General features: G+C 51.1%; 2 protein-coding genes across 4 annotated transcripts; both read right to left on the bottom strand.

Moving 5' to 3' along the window:
* Positions 1-2,065: 2,065 nt before the first annotated feature.
* Positions 2,066-5,469, bottom strand: SDHAF1 (succinate dehydrogenase complex assembly factor 1). Of its 3 annotated transcripts, none has more exons than XM_043501653.1 (4): positions 5,371-5,469; positions 3,974-4,093; positions 3,128-3,129; positions 2,066-3,088 (listed from the first exon to the last, which is right to left on the bottom strand). In XM_043501653.1, the coding sequence occupies exon 4, from the start codon at positions 3,030-3,032 to the stop codon at positions 2,781-2,783; it is 252 nt and encodes an 83-aa protein (XP_043357588.1). In that variant the 5' UTR covers positions 3,033-3,088; positions 3,128-3,129; positions 3,974-4,093; positions 5,371-5,469; the 3' UTR covers positions 2,066-2,780. The 3 variants fall into 3 exon arrangements, with proteins under 3 accessions (XP_043357588.1, XP_043357587.1, XP_038237785.2); XM_043501652.1 differs by lacking the exon at positions 5,371-5,469 and adding an exon at positions 5,138-5,364; XM_038381857.2 differs by lacking the exons at positions 3,128-3,129; positions 5,371-5,469 and adding an exon at positions 5,138-5,364.
* An 8,073-nt stretch (positions 5,470-13,542) lies between these two features.
* Positions 13,543-21,939, bottom strand: TBCB (tubulin folding cofactor B). Its single transcript, XM_038381893.2, has 6 exons — positions 21,715-21,939; positions 17,097-17,240; positions 16,146-16,242; positions 14,590-14,781; positions 14,387-14,459; positions 13,543-13,939 (listed from the first exon to the last, which is right to left on the bottom strand). Exons 1-6 carry the CDS (start codon positions 21,838-21,840, stop codon positions 13,822-13,824), a joined length of 750 nt encoding a protein of 249 aa, XP_038237821.1. The 5' UTR covers positions 21,841-21,939; the 3' UTR covers positions 13,543-13,821.
* Between the last annotated feature and the right edge of the window lie 2,887 nt (positions 21,940-24,826).

The following is a 24,826-nucleotide window of genomic DNA, read 5'->3' as shown; positions in this document are numbered from 1 at the left end:
TTGCTCTTTCAGAGAATCAAGCCACCAGTGGCAGCAAAATCATTTTCAAGGCACCAAGCATTCACAGCACCTGCCAAGCTGAGGATACACAAATCACCAGCTCCATGACACTGGGGGCCTGGGTTTAGCTCCCTTGAATGTTTTCACACTGCTGGATGGGGCGTCCTTTGGATAAGGAACAGATCTATAAATAAGGCCAGACACACGCTACTAACTTTTGCCACTCTCAGCATGGCAATTGGGGAGTGGGGGTATTTTTTGCAAGAACCCCAGTGTAGACGCAGTTATACTGGCAGAAAAAAGAAAAGGAGGACTTGTGGCACCTTAGAGACTAACAAATTTATTAGAGCATAAGCTTTCGTGAGCTACAGCTTCGATGAAGTGAGCTGTAGCTCACGAAAGCTTATGCTCAAATAAATTTGTTAGTCTCTAAGGTGCCACAAGTCCTCCTTTTCTTTTTGCGAATACAGACTAACACGGCTGCTACTCTGAAACTGGCAGAAAAGTGACACTGCAAAATTGGAGTGCAGCGAAGAGCCATCAAAATAATTCAAGGGCCGGAGAAAACGCCTGATGATGAGAGGGTGGATCGCAGTGTCACGGTACCTCTGTAAGGGGAAAAGAGCACGTCCTAGAGCAGGGGCGGGCAAACTTTTTGGCCCGGGGGCCACATCAGAGTTGCAAAACTGTATGGAGGGCTGGGTAGGAAAGGCTGTGCCTCCCCAAACAGCCTGGCCCCTGCCCCCTATCAGCCCGACTGCTCCACTCAGAACCCCCAACCCATCCAGCACCCCTGACCGCCCCCTCCCAGGACCCTCTGCCCCTAACCACGCCTCCCAGGATCCCACTCCCTATCCAACCTCCTCTGCTCCCTATCCCCTGACTGCCCCAACCCTTATCCACATCCCCGCCCCGACAGTCCCCCCAGGACTCCCACACCTATCCAACCCCCCATTCCCCATCCTGACTGTCCCCCCAGAACCTCCACCCCATCCAACCACACTGCTCCCTGTCCCGACTGTCCCCCGAGACCCCCTGCCCCTTATCCAACGCCCTCCCCCCACCATACCGCTCAAAGCACCAGGACTGGCAGCTGCGCCGTGCCGCAGTCTAGAGCACCGGGGCAGGCCAGCGGCTCTCGCAGACACACTGACAGGCAGGAGCTCGCAGCCCCGCTGCCCAGAGTGCTGGTGGCCTGAGGCTGTGGGGAACAGGGGGACAGCAGGGAGCTGCCGGGGGCTAGCCTCCCCAGCCAGGAGCTCAAGGGTCAGGCAGCACGGTCCTGCGGGCCATAGTTTGCCCACCTCTGTCCTAAAGGGTTCTTTCAACTAGAGAAAGACAGAACAAGACCCAGTGGCTGGACACTGAAACCGGACAAATCCAAGTTAGGAATAAGATGCAATTTCTTAACACTGGAACCATCCTCCAAGGGAAAGGCTGGATTCTCCATCCAAGGACCAGGGGCCCTTCTGGAAGATGGTTTAGTCCAACACAAGTTATTGGGCTCAGCACAGGGGTAATTAGGTGACATCTTATGGCTTGTGAGCTAGAGGTCAGACAAAGGGATAGAAACTGGCCAGGAATAAGTTCAGGCTGGAAACCAGAAGGTTTATAACCATCAGAGGAGAGAGAACAGCCTCCCAGTAGGAGCTGAGGGCAAACAATTGAACTGATCTGAAGATGGAGCTCAATACATTTTTGACCGGGGTTATATGACAGGGTTCGGGACTATACTTGCTGTCCCAGAAAATCCCTTCCAGTTCTATGATCCACTGGTTCCTTCCAGCCTTAAACTCTATGACTCTAGAGCTTGCTTTACTCGCTGCATTGGTAATAAGCTCTCACCGGCAAAGGCACTTTGGTGGGATAAGCTGCGTCTACGGTAGGAAGGTTCGGCCAGGGTAGCTACAGCCGTAAAACTATCAAGTTTAAACCAGGGCTAAGCAAGCCAGCCACCACGCACTAATAGCCTCTCAGGCCTAGACATGGTCCCTCCATGGCAGCGCCAAGGCACACTGAGAGAGAGGGACACACCGGGGAACACACACACACACACAGACACTGGTACACCCTGGAGAATGCCTTGGCCCAAAGCCTTTATTTTCAGAAGTGGCTAGTGATTTTAGGGTGGGGGGAGGGAGCCGCCCACCTTGAGACACCTAAAGGGAACCTGATTTTCCGAAGGCAGGCGCTCAGCTCTTTCTGGTCCTTCTAAGGCACTTCGGTGGGGCCCTCAAGAATTGTAGCACCCAAATCCACTGTTTGTACAGCACCTAGCGCAGTGGGGGCCTGGTCCTTGACTGGGGCTTTTAGATGCTACGGATAATTAAAAAAAAAAAAAAAAGACAGAAAGAGGATTTCAACCCACCACTGTCCCTTTCTTTTATTTTTCTGGGTAATCTGCCTATTTGACTTTAGCTACAGGATGGAAAAGAGGAGACAACAGGGGTAGGAATGGATTATGTCCCAAGAATGCCATCTCCAGATCACCCATCCACCCCGAATGATTAAAACGCTTAGAATGATAGAGACTGGCGTCTCAAATTCACCCTCTAGTGGCTCCCGCTCGTAAAGATACCTAAACCAGGCTTTATTTATCCCACTGAACTCCAATCCAGGCAGGACAACTGCACCGACTGGACAGATTTCCTTCACTGTGATCATATCCATGTGCAAACAGAAAGGGGTGCACGAAGATGTGAGAATCTGGAAGGCACGTCTCTGAATTCACACGCTAACTGTCCCAGTACAAGAAAGTCGCCTGCACCAGCCAGCAGGGATCACCGCTCTTCCGGCTTGGTTTTGACAAAGGTGCCCATTTGTTTGGTGTTAACGTCTCTGAGCTGCTTCAGCTGCCTCTGGCCACGGCGGATGAGATATTCAATGTGCATAACATCCATCCGAGGGATGCTGGCGTTCTTCCGGAACTCGGCCTGTATACAAGGTAAGAATCCCGGCTTCTCTTTGCCGGCTCGTAGGAACTGTCTGTACAAGCTCAAGACTTGCTTCTGGAGCTTGCTATGCCGTGCCATGGCATACCGGGAAGATCTGCTCAGATCATCTGGGAGAGCCACTACAACAAAACGGGCTGGAAGTGAACAGGTGGAGGTATTAGATCAGCTGTGACGGCTTTGTAGCCTGTTCAGTTTCATCTCACACTTGTGAGATCATTTCAATGCACTCTTCACCCCAGCATGCAAGTATTTACATCAGTTTCACTAACGACCTGGCAGCGCTGCAGAGAGATGTGCTCTAGCCAGGGCTGGATTAATCTTTTGTGGGTCCCAGTGCCTGGACCGTGGCACTGCCACCAACTCGGCCCCTTCCCCCAAGGCCTTGGCCCCGAGGTCCCACCCCCACTTGGCCTCTTCCCCTGAGGCCTTGGGCCCTGCCCCTTCTTGGCCCCACCCCCACTTAGCTTCTTCCCCAGAGGCCTTGGCACTGAGGCTCTGCCCCCGCTCAGTCTCTTCCCCTGAAGCCTTGGCCACAAGGCCCCGCCCCTTCTTGGCCTCTTCTCCCCGCCCCCCAAGGCTCTGCCCACGCTCGGTCCAGGCACCAGGGACCCATCTGAGCATGGGCCCAGCACCACCGTGCCATTGGTGTCATTGTAAACGGGTACTGGCTCTAGCCACAAAACACTTTAGCTCCAAGCACTTTAAAAAAAGTAAATGTCCTCACTTCTACTCATCACTGAAATGCAGCCATCTCTAGGGTGGAGCACAGAGACTATCTGCACAGCAACAGCGCCCCAGAGATTAGAACAGAAAGTGAAAAAATAAATAATAATGCTTTGTTCAACTGAAACGGGAGGATAAAGAGATAGGGGATATTTAAGGAAGTTGGCTAGGACATCAAGGCAAATAAACTTTTCTCTTAACAACTATGAAAGGATGGGATTTGCCTTGTGCCCCATCCAAGAACTGAGTTACTAAACCACATGACACTCCTCACTAAAAACCCCACCAGGACTTACCCGACTTCTATATGCAAAGGTCCCACTCCAGCAGTGGTCTGCTATAGACAGGAAACCATCTGCACAGCATGTGCTGGAAATCACATGAAACCAGACTGGGATGGTCTGAGGCCACCAGCCCTGACAAAAGAAAAGTAAGGTGCATTTGAAATGGATAGCCCCTTAGGTTCACTGATGTCCAGTGGATAATCATTCCTCGCTCTTCTAGCACTTTTCATCAGCAACTCTCAAAGGGGGTCAATATGATCCTCATGGGAACAGGAAAATGTAAAACAGGGAATGGTTCAGGGCAGGTCAGTAAGGAGCTTTTGTTTACCCTCTCCAAATATTAGCCATGGGGGCATCGGGTAGTTAAAAGTAGGATTGGATTTTCCATTTGGCCTGGAAATTCAAGGATTTTCATTTTTTTTCTGGTTGCACACAGTTCTGCAAATAAATTCACTGTGGATTGATCTAAATGTTTCATTTAGATTTTGACTTTTTAAATGCATTACACTGGATTACAGAATATAAAATTTAAAGATACCTAAGAGTCATTTCATGAATGGAAAACTGAAATTTTATGTGGATTTTCCCTCCATTTTTTCCCCTCCAGATAACATTGAATCAAAATCAACTTGTTTCCACAAAGTGATCGGTGAATCGGCATTTTCCAATGGAAAAACATTCCCTTGGAAAACTTTCTTCCAGTTCTAATTAAAAAAAGTAACATGTTTAAAGTATATAATCAACCTGTGGAACTCAGTGCCAAAGGATATTCTTGATGGCAAAGGAAGGGAAAGGGGGCGGTGGACAGGAGATACCCTCTTGCATTCAGCCAGTCTGATCCCTTCTGGGGAAGCATCAGAGGGAAGAAAAGAATTAGACAAGGTTAGACAAACAGCTAGGTCTAGGTGGACTTCTCGAGCCAGCCCGACGTTTCAATGAATCTGGTCACTAAACAGAAAAAAACGGAGGGGGGGGGGGAACATCCTCTGGTTGGTAAATATAGACACAGAGAACAGATCCTGCGTTGGGAGAGAGGGAAGATAAAGAAAAGAATTTCCCTCCCCCCAGCCCCTTTCCTATTTGGTCCCTTCAGGAATTCAAGATTCTTAGGCTGGGGGGCAGGGAAGGGAGAGACACTCAGGGCATTGGGGAAGAAGGGGATCACCGCATACTTACAATCCAGGAGCAACCCCGGGCCTCAGGGCTGGTCCAGGAAAAAGAGTGATGTCTGGGGGGAGACAAGCAGCGACTCAGTCTCCTGGGGTTTGTTATTGTAGGGTCGCGTTGAAGCCGCCACTACAACCAGCACCGCCTCCGAGAGCAGGGCCAACACGGGGGCTGATGACCCTGTGCGTGGCCGGCCCCCGCACTGCAACGCCGCTAGGCCAGCGCCCCACTGTCCCCGCTACCTGCTCGGAGCCCCCCCAGGGGCGGCCACCCCAGCATCTGTGCCCCAGCCGGCTCAGAACGCTGAGACACCGGCAACCTTAGCCCTCGCTCCCCATTGGCTGCAGGGGGCTGGGGGGCGGGCACAGAGGAGGGGAAGGGCGGAGCTAAGGACCATGTGCTTCCCACCACGTGGGGGCGGCGGGGGCGGGGAGCTATTGCGAGTTGCTCATCAGCTGGGCGGGGAGGGAAGTCAGTGTCAACCCACGTCCGTCAGAGCAAGGTCGCGGGAGACCGAGACTGGCAGGCATCGGTGTCCATACTGTTAACACACAGCTTATTAACTAAACCCCCGCATCGCACTGCCTTCATTTTCCACAGGCCTATCTTTTCTCTCTTTGTTGCTAAACCCAGGGTTGTGAGCTCAATCCTTGAGGGGGCCATTTAGGGATCTGGGCCAAAAATTGGTCCTCCTTTGAGCAGGGGGTTGCACTAGATGACCTCCCGTGGTCCCTTCCAACCCTGATATTCTATGATTGTATCCTCCCATCTCCGCTATTAAATCCAGTATCGACCCAGGAATCCGTGCCGTTCATTTTTTGCCCTGATTTTCAACCCTTTTTTTTGTAATAAACCCGGATAAATTCCTGGGGAATGTTAAACAAAAACTGAAAGAGCAGGGCCTTGCATGTGCTATACAGGTCAGACCAGATGATCCCAGTGATCCCATCTGGCCTGAAAATCAATGGAGAGTTGCATCTGTTCAAACTGTGTTGATTGACACTTGCATTAGCTAAACGCATTGTTTGCATCTGTTGTATTTAGTCGATTTGCGTATAAGCTTTTTCCACAGCAGGCGTGCTGGAGGAGCAGGGGAAAGCTCTATTGCCTGCGTTTTAAGCACTGTAGTTCGGCCGAGATTCATAAAGCAGCTTGCAGGTGGGTTTTACGTGGACTGAGCTGTCCCACAATTGTCAAAGGTACAAAGTTAGGTGCCTAATTCCCATGGAACGTCAATGGGAGTTAGGTAGGTAGCCACCACCGTGCCTCTGAAAATCTCCCATAACCGTTCTCACCCTGACCAGGCCCTGCTGTTGATGCAGTGAGTCAAGTCTCCACAGTGTCCTCAGAGCAGGGCTAACGATGAAGCAGGCAGTTGTGAAGAACTGCATCCGTCCTTTGATGTTTTAGCCTAGAGGCATCTGTACTTCCGAGACCATGGTTTGTGCATTACACCTCGGTATTGCCACTGGCAGCAGGGGAGGTGGAGGGAGCATGCTCTGCTATTAACCTATATTGGGTAGCACCTAGGAACTCCAGTCATGGAACAGGCATGTCAGGCGCTGTACATTTTTATTGCTATTAGGTATATTACAGTAGCACCTAGGCACCCCAGTCATGGAACAAGACCCCCTTGTGACAGGCGCTGTACATTTTTTAATTTCTATTAGGTATATTACGGTAGCACACGGGAAACTGAGTCAACCAGGACCCGTGTGCCAGGCCCTGGACAGACACAGAACAAAACTAACAATCTGGCACAGCTCTGGAATGCCTGGGGCTGGAGGGCACTCTAGAAATGTACCCAATTAGAACAGGCTGGGTAAAGCAGAAGGATGGCCCACGGGTTAGAGCAACAGCCTGGGACGCATGAGAGCTGGGTTTAAGTCCCTGCTCTACCCCGGGTTCCCTGTGTGGTGCCAGGGAAGTCACTTAGCTGCTGTGTGCCTCAGTTTCCCCATCTGTACAAGGGAGAGAGCCCCTCCCTACCTCCTAGCTACATGAAAGATTTCGAGGTGCTCAAATACTAGGTGAAAGGGGCCAGATAAATACCTTAAGGGAGAACCTGCCCCCTTCTTCATTTGCAACATAAAGGCCCTATAGAATAGGTCCAGGAACAAACCTAATAGATTTGTCCAGGAGCATCGCTTTGGCCTGGTGTTTTGCTGATCCTTGTTCCACAGGACAAGTCCTGGCCTGGGTTGTGCAATTGCAACACTCAAGGGGCAGAGGAAAGGCTGCACGCCCGGGCAATCACTCCAGAAACCACCCATTGGATTTTTACCCGTGTCAGAGTCCCGCTGCCCCACCTCTCGCTACAGAGCCTCCGCAGAAAGACACAGGCTGGTTCCAAGGCTCAGAGTTACAGCCAGCAGCCTCAATGGAAGGTTGGGGACAGCTGGGGGAGGGCAATAAAAAAATACAGCAGAACTCACTGTGGGAGCTGCTAAGGAAACAGAGAGTTACCTGGCCAGCATTGGTGGGTGAAGCTAAGCGGCATTTATATGCAGCATTATAACTGGTTAAAGTCTGGAAGGGATTTTAAACTTCTTGCTTCAGGGCTTAGACCCATCTCTATTAGCAACCAGGATGAAACCCTGCGGGGTTATTCCACTGTCCTCTGCAGTATCTAATGCCAGGTGCGGTCAGACAGGCACCTGGGCTAGACAAGGTCCAACGTGATAATTCCTATGATTAACAGGATGGTTGATGGCTTAACGTGATGGCCGAGGATGGACCAGAACAAGTTTCTTTTGCTCTCCCCAGCTCTGGACACTGTGGTTGAGACCGAGCCTGGGACAGATATGGCGAGTCCCTGCAATATCCTTGAAAACCTGAGGCCAGGTCTATACTAGAGACCTATGTTGATATAACTACATTGCTCAGGGGTGTGAAAATCCACACCCGAGTGGTGTAGTTATGCCCACCTTAACCCGCCATGTAGAGAGTGATAGATCAGTGGGAGAGCCTCTCGCGGAGATGGAGTAACTACGCCAACCAAAGAGCTCTCTCCTGGCAGCATAGGAGCATCTTCACTTAAGTGCTACAGCTGCACCGATGCGGCGTTTTAAGTGTAGACCTGCCACACTGTACTAAATGCAACATTTATGCATTAGTGTGGGCTGGACTGCAGGGACGGTGGGGAGGGGTGATGTGAGGCCAGGGGGCAGTGTCAGAGGGCTATGTTAAAATTGCGCCAGGCAGGAGTGGATTTATGAAACAATAAGCATGAAGTGGATTTCCTAGGGAAGCCAGAGGGGAGACTGAATGAAAATTCCCCACTTCCAGTTACGCAAAAACCCAACCTTTTGCAGCTGCGCCCTGAGAAGTAGGCCAATGTCTGCTGAGCACCTGTCCAAGGAGAAGAGATCAAAGGGCCCAGCTGTATAAACCAACAGTTCAACTGCCCAGCTTGGGTTCTGTTTCTGAATCTGAGTTATAAATTTGTAACCATGGGAAAAGCCAGTTGCGGGTTTTTGAGGACTGACACCTACCAGAGGCTGAGGCTTATCTCTGGTAAGCTTTTAAGCATGGGTTTATGTTCTTGTATTGTTTTTAATGTGTTTTCTCTGTAATGCTTTCACCTTAAGAATAAACATGCTTGCTTAGAAAGAGCTGTGTGATAACTTGGAACTGCCGGTAATGACACTGTTCATAACGTCTGGAGAGAAAGCAAAGCACAAATGCTGCCCTGCCTAGGCAGTCTGGCTTGCTGGGGATATCACAGCATAGGCAGAGAACTGTGCAGCCTGGAAAAAAGCCTTCAGAAGGGAGAGACCCAAGGGAGGTGAAAGGTGGGAGCCTGGAAGCTGTAAGTGGGTGCCCTTGGTGGGTCATAGGGAGGGAATGCAGGTGCAGTTACCCTGAAACTGTAAGAGTCCACCAACTTGTGGGGCAGTTGGCAGCAGAATCATGGATTGAGTTGAACCAAGTGCCGCCCTGTAGATTCCATGGTCAGACACTTACTGGACCTCTCTCCTCACCTGTAGCTCCTTCTAAGCAAGCACAAAAGCTGGGCCACTCTTGTTTTGGATTTTTTTTATTCTAGTCATTATGATCGCATAGCATAAGCTACCACTACATAGTTCTTCACACAGAGGAAACAGGCAGGGCCCTGACAAAAGGAATCTGTGGAAGTTTTGTTTGCTAAACAAAAGGAACTATGTCAGCAAATCCAGTTACCACATTTTAAAAAGAAATGTACACATTAGGAAGATCCTAACCAATGTTAACAATACGTCACTGGTACAGAGAGACGTTTCCCCCACCACACACACACATTTATAGTCCTAGAAGACCTAACCAGCAGTCAAACCAACATTAACATGGGACAGGTTGTAATTGCCCTGGGACACTTTTAAGGGACTGATTAATCCAGGTTTCAATGTCCTAGTGAAATAAAAGCCACTGGCCAAGCTGGATTTAAAGCCATGAAGCCGTGACAGACGGCAGGAATGGCCTAGCATTAGCAGAGAGAAAAAGGGAATTGCTAGATTGGAGGAGTAAGGTAAAGAAGTTATTTACCAAGGACCAACCCAGCCTCCTCCCTCCTGCATCAATGTGAGTTCCAACCCGGATTTTGATGGGAGAAAGGGCAAGGGGGACGGGGGTGTTAGTGAACAGATTTACTCCCACTTCCTGCCCAGTTGTAGGTCAGCATCACAGACAGTGTTATGCATTTAGTACCACTGGATCATTTTACAACCTCCCACGGAAAGTTAACGCACAAGTTTAACCAAGCGGTTAGTCTAGTTTCAGGCGATTGTCTGTGTAAGCTCAGATAATCCTCACACTGATCCAGTTGGAGAAAGCACTTTACTCTGTTCAATACAAGCGTACCAAATTACTGCATCAGATCAGATACGACTTTTCTCCACCAAGATCCAAAGTCACACGGGGAAACCCACGAAGAGCTAACCAGAATTACTCACATACGTTTCTTAGTGCAGCAATAGCCCAGACCCACAATAGCTGTGACGTAGCAGCTTGTGACTCCTGTGTCAGTCACACAAGACATTCTAGATCTGTGCGGAGTTTATTTACAAGAGATGCAGAAGGAGTCATCAGCACAGAGGCTGAACTGGCTGCTGGGGTCTGTTTCAGTGGCAGAAGCAGTATTAGAAAGAGCATAGCAAGGTTACAGCTATGCCCTTCTGGGAGCAATTGGACGGGGGGGGGGGATGTAGAGCAGAGATCATGTCTGCCCTGCAGCCCCCATCCTGTTCTGGAAATAGCAGGAGTGTGGTTTGCAAAGGACACAAACTATGCACTGGTTTTGACTGGCCGAACAGCTGTGAACTGGATGCACAGAAGCATTCCTTTGTTCCCTATTGTTGCTACCGACAGTAGCACATCATTGGCTCCATGTCTCAGGTTACCATTTTTCAGGAGTGACAAGAGATTGGGGGCATCTGAACTGAGACCTCTTAAAAGAGGGTGATTTTTCAGACAGTTGATGCTCAGCACTTCCCGAAGATCAGACCCCTTTAACAGGCTCAGCTTGTGCATCTGAAAAATTGAAGCATCCAGTAAAAAAATCCCAGTCTTCTGGAAGTCTTGCTGCGTGTACGGTTTAACGCTGCTCAGAGGGTGGTTAAAATACACTAGCAATCCCTCCGGTGGGAAGGTCTTGAAAGAGGCTGCTAGCGTGGAGAAGAAACATGATGAACCCATTTGGGTTCGAAGAGCAAGACCATGACTTTACATCGCAGTTTTTACAAATTTACATCTCAGCCAGAGTTCGGCAACAGGGGATTTAAAAAAAAAAAAATCAAGACAGAATGATCCTAATCCTGTGAAACACACACATTTGAAGACACTGATTCTGACCAGGCGACCTGCCATCAAATCCAAGTTCTCACCACCACTTGCTTTCCACACACACCCCCATGCTGCCCGACTGTGAAACTGACCAAAGGCTGCTCTGCTGCAAGCACCATTTGTAGGGCATCCTGAGACCACCGTACTAGCCCAGCCCAGGAAGTCCTGTTCCCTTCATACCCTAAAGGTGGATGTGGTGGAGTAGAGACTTTTTGTAAAGTAGCCTCAGAACTACACATCCCAAGCGACTTCACAAGACCTTAGAGCGCCAGGATGGCACAATCAGGTCCTCAAAAGAGAACAAACAAAATCTAGTGATCACACCGTACGCAGAGTGAATGTTTGCTTGTTATCATGTCACACAAGCCAGAAGCAGTGAGGCCAAGTGACTCACCCACGGATCACACCACAAGTCAGCATCAGAGCCACTGTTAGAACAATGGAAGGTGCAAGATTCTTGGGCTTGGATTGCTAGAAGCATTCACGTAGCCCACACCAACTCAATGTGGAGCTCTGTTTAAAACAAACAAAAAGGAAGTACATCTTCACAACATCCCCTGGAAAGGAGTTCCACAGGTGAAGGACAAACACTATAACTGGGTTCAAAAAAGAATTAGCTAAGTTCATAGAGGATAGGTCCATCAATGGCTATTAGCCAAGATAGTTAGGGATGCAACCCCATGCTCTGGGTGTCCCAAGCCTCTGACTGCCAGAAGCTGGGAGTGGATGGATTATTTGATAACTGCCCTGTTCAGTTTACTTTGCAATATCTGGCACTGACCACTATCAGAAGACAGGATACTGAACTAGGACCACTGGTCTGACCCAATATGGCTGTTCATATGTCCCCTCTAGTGGTGCCTGGGAAATATAGCAGTCGATGAGCTTGCAGCAGTTGAGGCAGTGGAGGCTCCTGGATTTAGAAACAGGCATCCCAGGTTCGAGCCCCCCTGTCGCAAGCTGAGTTCAGTAACTGAGACTGGGGGAAGATCTCTTCAGGGATTCGAGGAGCTTGTATAGGAAGTGACCTACAGCCATTTCTAACAACACAGTGGGGTTCTCCATTAGTGAAAAGCATTGTGGGAAAATCTAATATGGTTATCTGGGGACTTGCCTTTCAAATCTGCTAGAGAGGAGAGAGCTCACTGGAACCCAAACCCATCAAGCTTGCACCGTAAATTGTCACAAGATCAACCACCATGTCACTGAGTGTTACTTGGGAAGTCTTGATGCTATTCGCGCTTATGCTTCTCGCAACGCGACTGGTGAGTTCTGAAAGCAGCCTGCCAGCTGAGCGCTCAGGATCTTCTCTTCCTCAGGAAGCAGTGCCTCTGCCAGAACAGACCCGGCACAATGAGCATCAGACAGCCCAACGGCAGCGACTGGAGGCTAAGCTACAGGAGAGTCTTGAAACAGCCTCATTGTGGGAAGAAAAATACAAGCTGTAGGCGGTCAGAAAAGGGAGGATTCCCTCATGGTGCTGAGAGAGCTCTGCAGAGAGGGGGTTAGAGAATGTTCCCTGCTGGACGTTATAGTCACCCACAGAAGAGGCAGGGAAGGGTTAAGCTGCACATCCACACACAGACGGCCAGCTGCAAAGGATCTCCACACTATCAACCACAACAGTTAGAGAGAGGGGGCTGTGCGGTCATCTGCCACTGGACCAATATTTTGGAGAACACATCTGTTTCCTTAACTACCGCTGTCTAAAATTAAACTCAAGGCACCAGGAAATTGAGAGCTACGCACAGACTAACACTTAACACTTCAGGGGCACAAGCGAGGAGGTGCTAAAGATTTGACAATGCACCTTATGCCTTCTCTAGTCACTGCAGCAGCTAGGCAACATGGGGGAAAGGTAACAGACAAGAATTCAGGGTTGTCTCATCTGTCCAAGACACGCCCTTGAAGAGGAATACTGCAGCTTTCAACTGAGTCAATCAGTAGCAAACTGTAAACTGCACTGCAGCAGGTATTTATACTCTTGTATTTCTAAGAATTAAGACCTATGCATGTTTATTCTGCTGCCCATCACCTTAGCATCTGGGCACCTTCCAAGTAAAATCAACAGCAAAGGACTTCAGGAGGGGTCTCTAGAACGTCCCCTTTACAGGGCCAGAATTCTGCTTGGGGTAGGGGTTTTTTGGGGGAGAGGGGGATTTGAGAATAAAGGGGAGTTCAAATTGAGTGTCTCACAGCGGACATGTTAGTGGGGCAACCTTCCTCAATTGAGCAAAGTTTAAGGACAAAGGGATGCGAACTAAGCCAAACCCTGGCTCCAAATATCTCAGGATGTTGGAGGGGTTTGCAACCTTGATATGGATTTTGTGGTTTAGGATCCGAATCCTTGGTTCGAGCATAATCCATGCGCATTCGATCAAGACAGTCAGTCACACGGACAATGCTCCATTTCTCAATGCGTTGTTTTTTTAAACCCTTTGCCCAACCCAAATCTTCCCAGGGGTTTAAATCTGAGTTTTGTGGGTTCCTTGTGCCCTCGCTCCAGCCACTGATCAATGGCTTCTGGAGCCACCTGGCTGGATCTCGGCACATGAGACACACTCCAGATACAAGGATCACTGCTAAGCTGCACAGCCAGTTCCTCCCAGGCAGCTTTATTAGTGTCACTGCATTAAGCTGGTGCGTATGGAGGGGAGGGAGAAAAAACAGAGGGATATGGCATCTTTCACTGAACAAACAGATACAATCAGAAGAAATAAAAAACCAAAACAGCTGCTTGTCACATCTTCTCCCTCACCTAGGTGCCCTCTAGCAGGTTCCGAATGCAGCAGCCCACTGAGACGCCGCAGTGTGTCGACAGCCACGTGAAGAGGGCGGCAGGTCTACGTGGACTCCTTTCTCCTGTCTCCCGGTCACATTTCATCATCCAGTCCGTAATCCTCTTCCGGGAAGTCCCCCACCGTGATGTACTGAGGCTTCACAAACGCGCCATACTTGGGCTGGCATTCAAAGTACTGCTTTCCATTGACGCTGGGAAGAGGAAGAGTCGAGGATGAGCTCGGAAGCGGCTTGACACAGCCCTCCCTTCCCACGCACAGCTATCTCGGCAACGCACCACCAGACGCTGAGCTGTGACTGCAGCCTTCCTCATAGGTCAGGGTGAACTGACCTAACAGAAGAGTAGAGCCATCCCTGTGGGACTCCATACAAGCCAGAGCAGTTAACCTCAGCGTGCATTTGGCCAACAATAAACCAGATTATTGCTCAGCACTGTTGTTAGGGTGACATTCAATACAAGCTGCAGATGCAGACATGGAGCGAGGTCCCAGGGCAAGTCCAGGGACGAGGTGTTTGGTGCTCAAACCACACCCCTCGCTTCCTTTGAGAGAACCTGGCTTGGCATGGGCCCCTATTGGGAACAGGGCCGGACTACTTGTTTGCACCAAGACAGAACTTGGACAGAGGAAGGGTTTTTACCTGCCATTGTTTTTCCCTAAGGGTTCATCATATTTGATGCCAATCCAGTAGCCCGGTTTGAACTCTGCTAGCCCTATGGAGAGGAGGAGAGTCGAAACTGAGTCACAGCCACTTTTTGTATGCTTGATCTTCACTAAAAGAATTGTCCTTTCAGACAGACAGGGTGGAAAGGAACTGAGAGCCAGGGGGCCAGCGGCACTTACCCACGAACATGACTGTCCCCCGTTTGCTGGGCTGGCCTGAGACCCGTACCTCACACCGAGCACCCACTGAAATGGTTTCCGCCAGAGCCTTCTCTTCTGCTAGTTTCTGCTCCTGCTCAGCCTCTTTCTTCAACATCTCCTCCTCGTTAAACTTCCCCACCTTACTGCGCTTCAGGAAGGAGCGCACGGAGTCTGGAAGCCAGAGGGGGGAAAATGATTGGTCTTAAAAGGACACCGTCAGGTTTGGACATTTTAACATCTATTCCCACCCATCATGAGACAAGATTAGAACAGAGATTTTTTTTTTTTTAAATTATTTCCCCCCCTTTTCCAGTGGTTTTTTTGCACTCAACGCAAGCAATATCAACAGCCCTGGTCGGTTTCACATTTCCTTAGTCAATTTTCTCCCCATTTTGCTGAAAGTTTTCCATTTCAAACACCTACATTTGGGGCCTAGATCAACCTAGCAGCAGAAAAACATCTCACTGCCGCCATCCATCTTTACTGGGCATGCAGAGCGAGAGAGAGAGAGAGAGAGGCCAATGTTACATGCTGAGAGGCCTGTATCTGGTAGCAGCACAGCCCATTTTACCATGAACCCCCTCGCTGTCACACGCAATCAAGTCCCTCTTGAAACCAGACCCTCTTTTTTCAGTTCCCACTCATCATACTACATCAGTAATGATACAAGCCTCCCAAACCTAAAATAAGATCACTGGGGCGTTCATGGTTGTCTTCACCTGTGTAAGAGTTAACTGATTGTGAAATAATCCCAGTCAGTATTTTGGCCCTAGAGGAAGGAAAGCATTTCTTCCTGCGAAAGGGAGTAGAAGATTTCCCTTTTATTATCGGAGACTTACAGCAAGTCGGATTGTAACAATCTCATTCCCCCCCCCCCCCATCTCTCGCCTCGGAGGAACTCTTTGCCCAAGCACACGCAAGAGGGAAGGTACCAATGCCAAGGAGGGTGAAGTGTCCTTCAGGGCGACACAGGGGAGGAGAGCAGTGAGGGGAACAAGGAATGAGCGGAAATTATGCAAGGCAAGGTTGCTGCCAGTGAGATCTGTTTACCCTTCCATTGATTCCACAGTTGAGTTAGACTGGACAGCACTGAGGGAAACAGAAACAGCAATGCACAAACCCTCACCTCATGGTGGAGGATGCCGGTGGGTCGCTGCCCGCATAGTGCATCTCTAGTACAGATGAGCCGGGCACCCTGAGAAGCTGAGCCCCCGCACCTGGGACACATGCTGCGGTTCTCACTATGCACCTACCTGGCATTGGTGTATGGGGCGTTATCCCCACGGCCCTCTTCTCTCATGGGGAGGGATCAGAGTTCAGCCATTTGGGAACAGCAGCAGCAGAACATCCCGCCAGCCGAGGGGGTATTTTCAGGTGCTTTGCTGTTTACGTGTGTGCTACTCTGGAACACGTATTTGACCAAGGCAAATGGGCGAGCTCCATTTGATATCAAACCCACCACTTTGAATGTCAATCCTGGAATGGAAGTTTTAACCCTGCAAAAATGGATCTTTTGGCAACGCTGTCATCCTTACCTGGCCTCTTCTCGTAATCAGTGGCAGACATTTCGTATTTCTCTACCCGCGACACATCCTCATACTCGCCGACCCTGGCTCCGCTCCGGTCAATAACCTAGAGAACAGAATGGAAATGACCAGAGTCCACTCTTGTTCACACCAGTTTGGTTAGCCCTAGTCTTGGTTAACGGAGCCCTGGTACCTGATGTTTAAAGCTGCGTAATTCAGGGTAGTGGCATCCCAAGGGGTCCCTGGAACGAGCGCCATTTGTTACATCTACACAGCACAGAAACCCACAGCAGTGAGTGTCAGAGCCTGGGTCTACAGACTCATGCTATGGTGCCAAAACATTCAAGCTAGGACTCTGAAACCCCCCACCCCGGCTTCAAACCTCTAGTTTTAGCACTGTAGCACAAGCCTGTGTCTGTAGACCCGAGCTCTGAGACTCGCTGCCAAGTGGGGGGGAAGGTCTGCTGGGTGTACACACCCTCAGGCTGTACTGAAGACAAGGCTGCTCAATAGAGGGGTCATTTGGATGACGTCTGACTAGATGATCTAATGGTTCTGTCTGGCGTTATAATTTATGAATCCAAGTGCTGCTAATTTAGTCAGTTCTGACAGAAAAAAAGTCTCCAAAGAAACAAGCCAAAGCAGAACTTTACACACATACCTCAAGTTTTGCAGAGTGGGGGTGGGGGTTTAGATCATGGGTGTGGATTTTTCAAAGCACCTGCATGATTAAGTAAGCCACAGCCCGCTGCCTTTCAGCAAGACTCGAGTTGCTAAGTCATTGGGTGACTGAAAACTCTTTCACAGACCTAAAAATCTCTGCTCTTTTAAGAGGAAACGAACGTTATTTCTTGACTTGACGAAAAGTCGAGTCCTGCGGGCTCTTTAGTGCTACAAGGATAGAATACACTGCAGTTCACATCACTGTCTACGCTGGGGATCTGCAACCCTGATACCTACGTGTATCCTACAGCCGTCATCGATGGGGTAGGATCCCAGTAAGGCCTCATCGCTATCCAGTTTCATTACAAATTTGTCATCGGATGTGTAGAGCTCCAAGTCCATACATGATGCTGGGCTTCCCACCACCAGCTCTAGTTTGCACTGGGAAAGGAGAGACACAACAGAGATCAGACTTCCACATCCTCAACTCCATTGCCGCATACAAGCCAGAGTCTGCAAAGCCACCCACAGAGGACAACTGGACCAAGCAGGCATCATGGAGCTTACAGAAGAAAATAAGACCCAGGAACATTACAAAATGCAAGAGATAGAAGCGATCTGGGCTAGACGGTCTCGTAGATTCTCAGACGGAGCTTTGGTTGCAATGGTGAAGCATTCAGCAGCCTCCAAGCAGCGATGCCCGTAGCTAGCTAGCTCCCAGTCCAATGCTTTGCCAGGAGCTGCTCTGGCATTAATTCAGCAGTGATCGCAATTGCAGAAGAGAACAGAGGGGAAGCAGCAACCCACCCAGGAAGGCAGATTCAGACATGGAGAGATCCGAGCACAGGAGATTGATAAGAGACATGGTCCTACAGAGCGTAGAAGGTAGCAAACCAACCAGTGCTCAGCACAACCCTAGCAGCATGGGGAGCTGGACATAGCTCCTGCAGGGTCAGATTTTGCTTTATAGATCAGTTTTCCCTTCTGAGAGGATAAATACATGTTGATGGAAACAACAAACAGCAGCCAGCAGCTGGCAAAGAGCCAACTGCTGCAGGGGAGGAAGTGGTGGCTCATCAGTTAGACAGCTGGGCACAAGCCTCCAGCTGCTGAGCTGCAGTTAATCCACTTTTTGGCTGCCTGGCATGGCTGGATTTTCTGCTGATGGAGCCCTTCTCAGGGACCCACAATGCACCCCTGAGCTGCTGTGGGGAGAGTTATTCAGACGGGATCTGGGTCACTGCAAATACCAGAAAGGCCAGAGAAATAACCAAAAGGGGCTGGAGGGGCAGGTGATTCAGGTTGGAGAATTGCAACTAGCCTGTCTGGTAGGGGAGAAGAGGGGGTGAGGGGGAAAAAAAAAATCAGTCAAGTTTAGTGAGAGAAAGAAGCATGGGAAACAGTGGGGGAACAGACAGGAAGACAGGCCAATAGGACTGTAGGCTGCAGATGTATTTTTGTCTCCCTGCTCTGGGATACAGCTAGAAAGCAATCAAACCCAAAACACAACAATCCATGCTGGGCACCTCAGTGCCAGGTAACCACCATGTGCTCCACAGGGAGGCAGTGTTACCTAGTGGACAGAGCACTAGACTAGGATTCAAAGGTTCTGTTCCTGGCTTGGCCACTAGCCCCTGGTCCAAATATTCCCCCATGCCTCAGTTTCCCCATCTGTCAAATGGGGTAACAATATTGCCCTCCTTTGTGAAGCACTTTGAGCATGACTGATCAAAAGCCCTCCACACAGGCAAGGTATTAATACTAAGAAGCTGCCATCTTGCCACAGGTATATTACACCTGCGCTCTGGAATCTCAGTACCTGCCAGTGGGCCCCAAGGGGGAGTTGAAGATGCTGGTTTTGATCCCATTACACACTTCCCAGTAGATCCACCTTCCCATCCCGATCTCAGCTGAGATCAGGAGATCTCCGGATTTGCTCGCCTTCAGAGTAAACTGCACGGGTGGGTCACTCTATGGGAGCTTAGGGGGAGGAGAAGGGGTTATCTGAGGGGTGATTTTGGGGGAGTGTATTTCCCCCGTTACTGTAGGGTCTCATTGGTCACTGGCAAAAGCTGACAAATAAGGATGCAAGCACCCAGGAACAGAGACTCCTTAGGCCAAGTCAAGGAGCCTTTTAGGATGGGGTCTGCCTATTGCAGGGTTCTCCCATCTTCTGTCTCTGGCAGTTGCCAGTGTTCCAGAAGGACGCCGCTCCAGGCTGACAGGAATCCCTTGTTCCTTGAATAGGAGAGGTAAGATACAGCGTATTCCCAGCTCTCCGAATAGCACGGGGGACACACACTGGCATTTTGTTCAGATAATCGAGGGGGCAGGAGCCACTCAGCAGCAGGGTGGCCTCCCCCACAGCTGGGCGCTCTTCCTCACAGTCCTGGTTGGGATCTCTGCTCTCCCCACACTCACTCATCCCACCGCTGAACAGCTCCTGCTGTCAGAGTGAGTGGGGCATGACAGCAGAGCTACCGATTCCTGCAGATGCAAGGAGTCTGTGGTCCTGAACGGGCAGAGCACAGACCCCAGCCAGGACTCTTCGCTGAGCAGAAGCAGGAAATTCAGTCAGGCAGGGACTCATTACTGTTGCTTACTAGCACCTGAACCGGGTTCTGGCTCGACTGCACTGTTTTAAGCTTCTTCTTTTTAACGTTTATCTATTTAAATGTTCACAATTGCAGGAACTCATGGAGAGAACAGACTAAATGTTTAATGTCAGCAGACCCTGAGATTCAAAAAGTTAGAGCTTTATAACCATTAGAACACAACTGGCCAACACCACCTGTCCAAATAGCCCTAAATCAAAGTAAGAAAAACACTACTTGAGAAATGTACTTTGCTTCTCTGTGAATTTAAATTATTATTGAGGGAAGTCTTTTTGGAGGGGGGTGGGTATCTGGTGAAATTGATGTTTACTGACTTTTACTGATAAAAGTCTAATCCTTCCCAGTCTAGCTGTAGGGAATAACCCGTGTTGCCCCAAGGACCTGGGCTTGACGGAATCTACTAAATCTATTAAGCTTCCCTGAGTTTGTATTAAAATCTCACCCCAGGTTCCTTAAAACCAATCAAAACACAAAAGAAAGGAGCACCCCAAGCTGGGGTAGGTCATATAAAGAACAGGGCCGCATGGATCAAGGGTGTTTTAAGGAGAAAATGAGGGTGGCGCCTGAGGGAAGGAGATCCAAGCAAAGAGCTCAGTGCAAAGATCCGAGGAAAAGGCAACAAAGGGAAGCATGGAAGGAGGATGCTGTTCATAGGCAAATGTTGGGGGAGCAAGAAGGGGTCACTGAAGGGTACTGGAAGAAGGGGAACAATAGAGGCCCCATCAGTTGGACAATTTCAGAATCAGCAGAGCAGGGGTCGGCTCCGGATTAGGGTGGGGGATCAAGTAAGTAGCAACAGGAGTCGGGGAGGGCCTAGCAGGGAGAGGAAAAGTTCAGATGAGAGGCTAGCTCCTCCTGCCACCTCACCTAGGCCCCTGGGGAGGGCAGCAGATGGGAGCTCAGCCCCAGTACCTTGCCCTCACCAATGGGGACATGTGGGAAGATCCCACAGAGATTTGGGGAAGGTCTAGTGCTAGGTAGATTAGTCCCAGAGAGAAGTCCCAGCTCAGGAAGAGCCAGGGAGGATCAGGTCCTAGCAGGTCCCAGAAGAGAGTCAGTCTGGTCCTTGCAGGAGCCATGGGGGTCAGGCGTCGGTGGTGTCAGCATCCATCCCAAGCACTACAGTGGGGTGGGGTGTTGGTCTGGGAATGGGTCAGGCCCTGGTAGGTCCTCAGGGGGCGGATCCCAGTCCGGGGTCCAAGGGAGGGTCAAGCCCTAGCAGGTGTCAGTGGGCTCCCAGGAGTGGGGTTAGTCCCAAGGAGATCAGGCTGTGAAGGCCCTGGCAGATATCAGTGGGGTCAGCGCTGATCCATCTGGTCCAGCGTCGGGAGTGTGGGGATCAGGCCAGCGTCGAGGGCATGGGGGGGATCCCGTAGGGCTTGGCCCGGGCCAGGGTAATAAGGGTTAGTGTTGGTTCGGGTCCAATGACGGGTTCTGTCAGTCCCCGGTTGGGAGGGAGTCAGGGGACCCACAGGGCTTGGTCCTGGTCAGTCAGCTCTAGGGAAATCTCAACCCCACCCCGGGGCCGGAGGGTACAACATGGGGTCCGGCGCGTCCTGATTTGCTGTGGGGGCGATTGCACGGCAGGCAGGGCGTGGGTCAGGAGGGCCCAGTTTGGACAGGGGTGGGAGGGAGCGAAAGTCCCAGTGGGTTGGTCGGGGGGGGTGTGTTGTCAGTCAGTCCCGGTTCGGTGCCCGGGGGAGGGGCCGCTCCGGTGCCCGGTTCGGTCCGGTCCGGTGCCCGGGGGAGGGGCCGCTCCGGTGCCCGGTTCGGTCCGGTCCGGTGCCCGGGGGAGGGGCCGCTCCGGTGCCCGGTCCGGTGCCCGGGGGAGGGGCCGCTCCGGTGCCCGGGGGAGGGGCCGCTCCGGTGCCCGGGGGAGGGGCCGCTCCGGTGCCCGGGGGAGGGGCCGCTCCGGTGCCCGGTTCGGTCCGGTCCGGTGCCCGGGGGAGGGGCCGCTCCGGTGCCCGGTTCGGTCCGGTCCGGTGCCCGGTTCGGTCCGGTCCGGTGCCCGGGGGAGGGGCCGCTCCGGTGCCCGGTTCGGTCCGGTGCCCGGGGGAGGGGCCGCTCCGGTGCCCGGTTCGGTCCGGTCCGGTGCCCGGGGGAGGGGCCGCTCCGGTGCCCGGTTCGGTCCGGTCCGGTGCCCGGGGGAGGGGCCGCTCCGGTGCCCGGTTCGGTCCGGTGCCCGGGGGAGGGGCCGCTCCGGTGCCCGGTTCGGTCCGGTCCGGTGCCAGGGGGAGGGGCCGCTCCGGTGCCCGGTTCGGTCCGGTCCGGTGCCCGGGGGAGGGGCCGGTCCCGGGTACCTTGAACTCGGCGATGGTGAGGCCCCGCCCGTAGCGTTTCTGCGCGCGGAAGGAGTTGAGGCTGCTGCTGATGGAGACGGACACGGTGGCCGGGGAGGCCGCGCCCAGCGCCCCCGACAGGATCATGGTACCGCCGCCGCCGCCGCCCCCGCCTTAGCGACCGCCGTCGGGAGCCCGCTCGCTTCTGGAAGATTCGGCCCGCCCCCCGGGCGCGCCCGGCCAATCACCGCACGCCCCGCCCACGCCGGCCAATCGCACCGCGGTCGTCCTCGTGCGCGGCCCGCCCCTGCCGCCCGGAGCAGCCAATCCAAGTGCGTTGTGAGCCCCTTGTCCCCGCCTCTAGATGAAACTCACAAGCGGCCCCGCTTGACCTCAGCCAATAGAAGACGGCGTTACACGCGGGTGAGGCCCATTCAGCCAATGGCAGTGCGCAATATAGAGGCAGGTTGAAGGCTGAAGTCGCAGGAAGGTGAGGGCAGCTGGGTGAAGAGGGCAGAGCAGGGCGGGTTGTGTTATGTCGGTGCATGCACAGCTAGGTGCATGCGAGGATGGGAGGGTGCGTGTGGATGCACGTGCAGACAGGTGCATGGATGCATGACTCCATGTGCGGGTGCCTGCATCCATGTGGAAGTAGGTGCTTCCCTACCATGCACCCGTCCCAGCCATGCACCCACCCGTTCTTGCATGCATCTTCTTATGCACCCAGTCATGGCTGCAGGCATCAGTGCCTGGCAGGGTGACCAGATGTCCCGATTTTATAGGGACAGTCCCGATATTTGAGGCTTTTTCTTATATAGAAGCCTGTTACCCCACCCCACCCCCTGTCCCGATTTTTCACAGATGCTGTCTGGTCACCCTGGTGCCTGGGTGGGCGAGTGTATGCATCAGGGAGGTTTCAGAGTAGCAGCCGTGTTAGTCTGTATTCGCAAAAAAGAAAAGGAGTATTGCGGCACCTTAGAGACTAACAAATTTATTTGAGCATAAGCTTTCATGAGCTACAGCTCACTTCATTGGATGCATTCAGTGGAAAATACAGTAGGTTTATAAAAAGAAAAGGAGTACTTGTGGCACCTTAGAGACTAACAAATTTATTAGAGCATAAGCTTTCGTGAGCTACAGCTCACTTCATCGGATGCATTTGGTGGAAAAAACTTTTTTCCACCAAATGCATCCGATGAAGTGAGCTGTAGCTCACGAAACCTTATGCTCTAATAAATTTGTTAGTCTCTAAGGTGCCACAAGTACTCCTTTTCTTTTTGCGAATACAGACTAACACGGCTGCTACTCTGAAACCTGTCATTAAAGTAGGTTTATATACACAGAGAACATGAAACAATGGGTGTTACCATACACACTGTAACAAAAGTGATCAGGTAAGGTAAGCTATTACCAGCAGGAGAGTGGGGTGGGGGGGAGGGACAAACCTTTTGTAGTGATAATCAAGGTGGGCCATTTCCAGCAGTGACAAGAACCTGCTGTGAGGAACAGTAGGAGGGAGAAATAAACATGGGGAAATAGTTTTACTTTGTGTAATGACACATCTACTCCCAGTCTTTATTCAAGTCTAAGTTAATTGTATCCAGTTTGCAAATTAATTCCAATTCAAATCTCCCCACTGTATTTTCCACTGAATGCATCCGATGAAGTGAGCTGTAACTCACGAAAGCTTATGCTCAAATAAATTTGTTAGTCTCTCAGGTGCCACGAGTACTCCTTTTCTTTTTGCATTGGGGAGGGTGGCTGTGAGGCAGAGTGCATGGATACGGGGAGATGCATAGCATCTGTGTTATAGCTGCACATTACTTCCAGCACCTTTTGAAGTATCCTATGCTAGTGGCAATTTTATATTTCTGTAGTGCCTCCATTCGGGCATCCGCTCATCCTGAAGGCCCCGTGGTTAGACAGCTGGCCTAACACTTTGGGTTTTGTTCCCAGCTCTTCCACAGACCTCTTGGGTGAGTTATTTAGGTCCAGAGCCTCAAAGGTATTTAGGCGCCCAATGGATGGGAGGGTGTAGAGATGGGTGAATGGGTGGCTCTCTGTGTTGGGGTGAAACCAGTGGGAGTTAGGTGCCTAAATACCTCTGGGGCTCTGAGCTTTCCGTCAGCTAACGCATGCTAAAACATATGGGCCATTAGTCTGATGCAGGGCACAAGAGATCACACACTAGTGTTTACCCAGCAGGACAGGGGATGCAAACAGAAGACTACACAACTCTCTTTGTGATCTGTTATGGCAGGGTAGTGAGTGCTAATGATGGTAATATAGTATTTAGGCCTATTTATTTGCCTGAGATAGAATTTTGGGTTTTGTTTGCCAGATGAAGTTTGGGGGTTTTAAAATATAATTGTTTGTGTCTTATTGACATATGTGAACAAGGAACAAAGACACTGAGTGTTGCTTCTGCCACAGCCATATCGGGGTTTAGTGCCATGAGAAAAGATAAGAAATACAGTTAAAGTGTTGCTGGATATGATGGGAGTTTAATATACAAATGTACAATTGAAGGACAGTTCTGCCCTGACTCCTCTCCCAAGACAAAGTCAAGCAACCAGCTGAGAGGGCCAAAGGGGATTGGGCAGGGGCAGGGGGGAAGGTATAAGAAACACTAAAAGCCAAAGAAACATTGACCCTGGCTGGAACACAACCTCATTCCTTCCCCTTCCCGTGGGGTACAAAAGAGGTGATACTGAACTCCCCAGACTCAAGATCCTCCAAAATGGAGTAGGACCATACATGGTAAGGGGTGGTAAAAGGAGTGAGGAGGGAAAGGAAGCTCTGCTGGTGTAAAGAGCTGCGGTTATGCTTGTTAACCCAATACACATTGCACTGCCTGCACTTTGGACTCTGACCTTCTGCTTTCTGTCTGCGTGACAAGAATCAAGGGAGCCCTAACTGTGAACTAGGCGGACCAGTGCTCTGGTCCAGCGGAGAAGGGGGATAAGGGGCCAGAAAGGCCCACTGATCTCATCCACTGTAGCGGGGAGAGCTATCCCTTGGACTGATTTGGTGCAGCAGGCATGTCAGGGGGGTGGGGGGAGGTGTAACCCAGGGATCTTTTGATGCCAGCTGGGCTGGCAGAGGGCATAAAGGTTACTTGAATCCCCTGGTT

This window comes from Dermochelys coriacea, chromosome 23 (assembly GCF_009764565.3).
Source record: "Dermochelys coriacea isolate rDerCor1 chromosome 23, rDerCor1.pri.v4, whole genome shotgun sequence".
Taxonomy (NCBI): Eukaryota; Metazoa; Chordata; order Testudines; family Dermochelyidae; genus Dermochelys; species Dermochelys coriacea.
The sequence above is the reverse complement of the archived record's forward strand: the minus strand, read 5'-3'. Positions and strand labels throughout refer to the sequence as shown.